The sequence below is a fragment of the Lipotes vexillifer genome, unplaced genomic scaffold, assembly GCF_000442215.2.
Source record: "Lipotes vexillifer unplaced genomic scaffold, Lipotes_vexillifer_v1.1 scaffold977, whole genome shotgun sequence".
In the NCBI taxonomy this organism is placed as follows: Eukaryota; Metazoa; Chordata; class Mammalia; order Artiodactyla; family Lipotidae; genus Lipotes; species Lipotes vexillifer.
The window spans coordinates 1,593,376-1,599,216 of record NW_006783088.1 but is presented as its reverse complement, the minus strand read 5'-3'; the positions used below and the strand labels follow the sequence as shown (position 1 = coordinate 1,599,216).

Sequence of the window (5,841 nt, the reverse complement as noted above, 5' to 3'; positions counted from 1 at the left end):
ACATGCTAAGATCACACTTTCCCAGTTGTTATCAAACACTTTACAGGCAGTTCAAAGCTCACGTATGTTGCCCTCTTCTCTCCCTGACTCCCAGCAAGGCCCCCGAACCAGTCCTCAGACACAGGGAGAGTGTGTTGTCCCCACCCACCAGACCTGGCTCTGGCCTTCTCTGGAAGCAGGGCCCCATCTCTTCCCCCTCCCAGCAGAGCCCGGGCACTGGGACCAGCCCAGGCTCCATTTTCCCCACTAATGAGTCTTAAGAGTTTGGCTTGGCCTCCTGCCCAGCCTACCCCTATGGGTAGGAGGGCGGTGCAGTGGGAAAGGAACCGGACGAAGCTTATGCCAGCTCAGCTCCGCTGGCTCCCAGGAGGGCCGGCGCAGGGGCTGTGTGGCACAGACCCACCCAGGGGCACAGCCAGGCACCCACTTGAGGGCCCCTGTCTTTCCCCTCCACTTCAGGGGGCCTCCCAAAATGCAGGTTCCTAGGCACACTGTCTAGATTGGAACCCGGGGATGGGCCTAGGAATGTGCATTTTAGTAAGCACCCCCAGGAGATCGTGATGCTAGGTGAAGGCTAACAACCGCTGCTCTAGTCAATGATGGGAATTCTAGCCTCATTTGCACATTTTTCTAAAGAGTCCACAGCTTTGGTCAAATTTTTAAATCAGGTCAATAGCCCCCATACTCCCTAAAAAAAAAAAAAAAAACCCAAAAGGCTAAGAAGCTCTGGTGAACGGGATGATTTCTAAATTCAGCTATAGCTGCAATTTAAGTGACTCTGTTTGGCCCCCATTAAGGTGAGTCCACAGGAGACTCTCCTTTCCCCAAGGAGGGAAAGATGATGCCAGCCCTGAAAGAGGCTGGCCAGTCTGGGGAACCCAGGATGACAGAGGACTAGGCTGAGGGCCAGGAGGATGCCAGTGGTCAGGGGTTTAGGTGAGAAAGGCCAGAGCTCGTGGGACATTCTAGACCGCATGGGTTCAAAGGACCCTTAGGGATCACAGAAACCAACACAACGCCCCCCGCCCGCCCCCTCTGTAAGAAGGGTGAATTTTTACAAATATCTGGTCCTCTCTCTCTCTCTCTCTCTCTGGCCACACATCTAAACTACATTTCTCAGTTTCCCTTGCAGTTAGCAGGGGGCATGAGTTGAATTTCGGCCAGTGGACTACGGGTCTCTCTTAGGATTCTGCCCTCTCTCCATTGGATGCTGCAGAGACCCCAGGGCCCCTGCAGATGGTTGAGCCACAAAAGGGAAGGAGCCTGGGTTCTGAATGACTGTGAAGTGCAGAGTGTCCCTACCACTAATCCACCCCAGAAGGGGCCACGAATGGAAAATAAACCTTTGTGTGTTAAGCTACGGAGATTTGGGGGTTGTGTGAATCGGCAATCAGCCTACCGTAACCAATACACCCTCCTCAGTGGGTGCCCAGCGAGTGCCAGTGAAGTGACGGGTTCAAGGTCAGAGCAAGCTCCTGGTCGGCCAGGGCTAGAACCAGCATCTCCCCAGGTACAGCCTCGGACAGGGGATGCGGTGCCATGACCACACACCACAACCTGGGCAGCACTAATTCCCAAAAAACTTTATTGTTTCAAGTGGCAAAATGGTATCAGTTTCTGTGGGGCACCTGGCACGGCGGAGGGAGACCGGGGGTGGGGCTGGGCTCCGCCCGTTACAAAAATCAAAGGCTTTTATAAAAAATGCTATAAACTGGTATCAAAAGAAAACCCACGGGAGGCTGGAGGAGGAAGCAGAGAGGGAGGCGGGAAGCCAGCGAAGGAGGGAGGGACCTAAACCTTCAACCGCTAACAACTGGTTGGGAGGGAGGCGTGAGGGGAGCTGGGACGGTGATACAAAGTGCATAACTGTGCCTCCCCAGAAGGCCCCCGGAGGTGGAGGGGGCAGAGGCTGCAGCCTGGGGCGTGGGGGGCTCAGCAGTCTCCTTGCCGGGGATCCCACAGGGACAGGCACTGCCTGAGACTGCCAGATGGGAAGGACCTGCAACAGGAGGAAAGAGAAGAGGTCAGGCAGAGACGTGGGAGTAGAGGAGGCGCTTCGGCGTCTCTCCCCCCGCTTTCCCCCACCCCCTCCACCGCACACCCTCCTCCCCGCACCGCAGCCTGGCTCCCCCAGCGGAGCCCGGCACGACGGAGACCCTGCTGGGCACCTGGAGCCTAGTGAAGGCGCCCCAGGGTCCCAGATTGGAAGGGCGGGCGGACCACACTCAGGCCACCTACAGGGCACGGGGGACCCTCCTTGAGCCCAAGAAGGAAGGTGGGGATGGACGTCCCCAAGCCAAGGGACCCGCCAGGTCTCTGGAACTTGGCCTCAGCTGCCTGCTTCCAGCCTCGCAGAGAAAGAGGGATGGAGAGCTCAGGTCTAGGAGAGGGCCTGGGGCCTCCCGAGTGCTCCAGGGCAGGCCCCCCTCAGCCCTGAACTCACTCCCAGCCCCAGACAGGCCCAAGCCCAGGCCCCGCCCTCACCTCCGTGACCTCTCAGGCCTTCTTCTTCCTCAGCTTCAGGGCTTGCAGCCAGGTGGGCGATGACCCTTCTGACCTTGAAGGCAGAGGGCGAAGGTCAGAAGGGAGTGGTAGGGGCAGAAAGGCTGCTCCCAGCGGGAGAGGTGACCTCGGGCCTGGTTAGAGACCAGCACTCGGGCGCCCACTTAACAGAGCAGACTGGGCTCACGCCAACCACCTCAAGGCCTCAGTCCTCCTCTCTTGTAAAGCAGGGTCTTCCTAGGAAGGCCAGCGCAGTGAGGCCAGTGAATGCCCGGCGCTTAGGTCACCTACCCTGAGGATTTCTCTGGCTTGGGAGGTAACGCGAGGGGCTTCCCCAGCCCCGGGACCTTGCAGGACTTGGAGCGATGGATCACGGGCTCCTTCTGACTCGACTTGCCCTCTGTCGGTTCCCCCTCATCAGCCGAGCGGTTCCGGGAGCGCAGCTTGGCCTGAGAGACAAGCCAGGCGCAGACGGGTGTCAGAGGCGCGGGAAAGAGCACCCACAGGAGGCTGGGCCTTCTCCCCAGAGTGTGCCGTCCCCAGTCAGGCTCAGGTCCCCTTTACCTTTCACCCCAGTGGATGCGAAGTCGCTTAGAGATGAGCTTCCCCCGAGAGCTGAGCCATGCCTGGCACACAGCAGGCCCTCAAAGAGACACTGCTGAAATGAATCCAGACTAACTGGACTGGACAAAGCCAGCAGTGACTTCCCGTCCCTGTGCCTCTGCTTCTTCCATCCCCTCTGTCTCCAACATCTCCCCGCCTCACACCCTGCACGGCCACCTCCTCTGCACACCGGGCCACCTCCTCTGCGCACCTCGAAGCTACAGTCATCACACGAGGCCTTCCCCAATCTACCCTCCCATCCTGCACCCACTGTGTCTCCCTCTTTCTGAGCAGGCCCGCCTCTTACCTCTACCCGCCCAGTGACCCCTAAACTTCCCCCTTCACCAGGGCTAATGATGGCATGGCTCATGTCCCCCACTACCCTGAGAAATTGTGGGACACAAACACGCCTTGTTATTCCTTCCATCCCACTTAGCGCCCAGCACAGGGAAAGCAGAGTGAGAGGAGGAACACGAGGAAGGGGATAGGGAATGAGTAGATGGATGGAGGGAAGGCGGGCTGGATGCAAGGTGGTCAGATGGCCCCGTTATCAGATGGTACCTTCAGGGCTGATGGGCTCAGGCCGGGAAAGAGGTTGACTTTCAGCCCCTTGGTCACCCGTGTCCGGCGGTTCTGAGGCTCCTCCGCCACCTCCTCGTCTGAAGACGGTACCCGCGAAGCCCGCGGCTCTGCAAGGGCCCAGAGAAGGGCTCAGCACAGGCGGCAACCCCAGACCTCCCCGCCCCTGCACCACCCTCAGACATGGACACGGATGTCATCACACGACACCCCGGCCCCACCTGTAGAGTCCTGGAACAGCCTTGCGTCTGACTCTGCCACCTTCGACAGGCCCAGCGTTCCCCCAGGCCGGATGGCCGGGGCCCGGTGCCCACGCTTGCGCCCCAGGTTGGCACGGCTCCGATACATGGCACTGTCAAGGATCTCGGTGTCCTGCTCGGGACAAGGGCAACACCACTGCCATCGTCTTCGTGGTCCTGCCCCAGCCCAGGGGAGCCCCAAACAGCCTCGGGCTGGAGCTTCCTGCTTTCTGCCTCCCGGACTGAGACTGCTCAGGGCCCACACAGATGAGGGAGGCCCAAGGGACAAGCACGCCCCATACCCCCAACATCCCACCCACTGCCCTGGGCTCCCCTCCACTGACCTCGATGAAGGAGAAATCCTGACTGGTGGAGCTGGCGGGAGTGCCCTGGGGGGGCCACTGGGGGGTCAGCATCCGGTCCTGCTTGCTCTGCCCGGTCCCTGCAGGGTCCCAGGTGCCGTCCACCTCTTCTGTCTGTCTGGCTTCACCATCAGGCTGGGGCCTCCAGGAGGGCAGACAGTCCCGGACAGGCTCCAGGGGCTCCCCTTCGTCAGCACCTGCTGTGGCCCCTTCCTTCTCTGACAGCTCCCTAAGGCCCGAGGCTGCCGACTCCCTCCGGGCTGCTGCCTTGGAGCAGCTGGCAGCCAGTGTCTCCTCCAGTGGGCCCTGGGAGCCGGAGGGCGGGGAGCGGGCCAGGCATCCGCCAGGGCTGCAGAGGACCAGAGGCCAAGGTCACGTGGGACCACATCTCCCTCCCCGAAGGGCGCTTTCCCCAACCTCTCGCTCTCCCTCTTGTCCACGCTTTTCCCGACAGGGGCCTCATACAACACAGCACAGAGGGCAGGACCTGGGCCAGCCTGGCGGGTTCAAATGCCAGGTCCACCACTTACTGAGACTTTGGATGAGTGCCTTCACCTATAAAGCCTCGGGGTCTCCTAACTACAGAATCACTGGGGGACCGCAGTCAGACTCTAAAGCCCCCAGCACAGTGCAGAGCGCGTGGTACGTGCCCTATAAGTAAGTTACTATTACCACGACCGTCGCTGTTGTTGATGCTGTCAGTTGTGTCCCTCCCAAGGGCACCAGCTTAGGTGGTCACTCTCCTTGGGATAAGCCAGGCACCAGTCCATCTGCCCATCCTGCCTCTTCGGCCCCCACCCTCCAGGTCATCCGTCCCCGCGCCCCAGTCTCACTGAACACCCGGCCCTCACAGATGGCTATGTATCCAACTGTGTATCTGGACAAGCTGTTCCCGCCTGGAAGGCTCTCCCACTGCCTCTCTGCTCACTCCCCGTGCAGTTCAATTCCTCTTCTGAAGCCGGCTGGCTCCCCTCCCCCAGCCAGCAGCTCCCCTCCCCCAGCCAGCGCTCTCCCCAGCCCTGCAAGCCCTGGGTTCTACCTGGCCCAGCCCCTGCCTCAGAGTCCGTGGTTCTTTGTCCGCACAGCCCATCTGTGAGCAACTCAAGGGCAAAGACGGGCCCCCTGCCACCTTTGTGCTCCCAGCCCTTGGCCCAGGGCCTGGCCAGGAGCGGGACTGAGCAAATATTTGCCGAGGGAATGAGAGGCTGGGTCACCTTGCTCTGCGTCTTCTGCCTGCCAGCTCCCTCAAAGCATGACAAGAACACACCAGTCACAGCACACCACACTCTCACTAGCTCACGTTCCTCACACGAGGAGCCTGTGTCGCCCAGCTGCCCCCCTGAAACACACAGATACACCTGCACACTCTCATGGCACATCTCCTGCAGGGAAGCGTGCACTATTCATCGGTCACTCCTTCCACACACACCTCGTACCCACCACACCACAAGCAGAGCAGAGCCACACCCAACACACACACACCGTGCACACAGCCATGGGAAAGGCGGGCAGGACAGTACCCCGAAGCCAGGCCACAGAGTCCCAGATTGGAGGGG

General features: G+C 60.3%; 1 protein-coding gene across 1 annotated transcript in view; it reads right to left on the bottom strand.

Moving 5' to 3' along the window:
- Nucleotides 1–2,496: 2,496 nt before the first annotated feature.
- CNOT12 (CCR4-NOT transcription complex subunit 12) overlaps nt 2,497–5,841 on the bottom strand; it is a 20,873-nt gene continuing 17,528 nt past the window's right edge. The window contains exons 6-10 of the mRNA XM_007455823.1: nt 4,268–4,634; nt 3,906–4,056; nt 3,667–3,794; nt 2,794–2,951; nt 2,497–2,557 (exon numbers count right to left, since the gene is read on the bottom strand). Coding sequence (XP_007455885.1) covers nt 2,497–2,557; nt 2,794–2,951; nt 3,667–3,794; nt 3,906–4,056; nt 4,268–4,634 — 865 coding nt within the window. The remainder of the gene's footprint in view (nt 2,558–2,793; nt 2,952–3,666; nt 3,795–3,905; nt 4,057–4,267; nt 4,635–5,841) is intronic.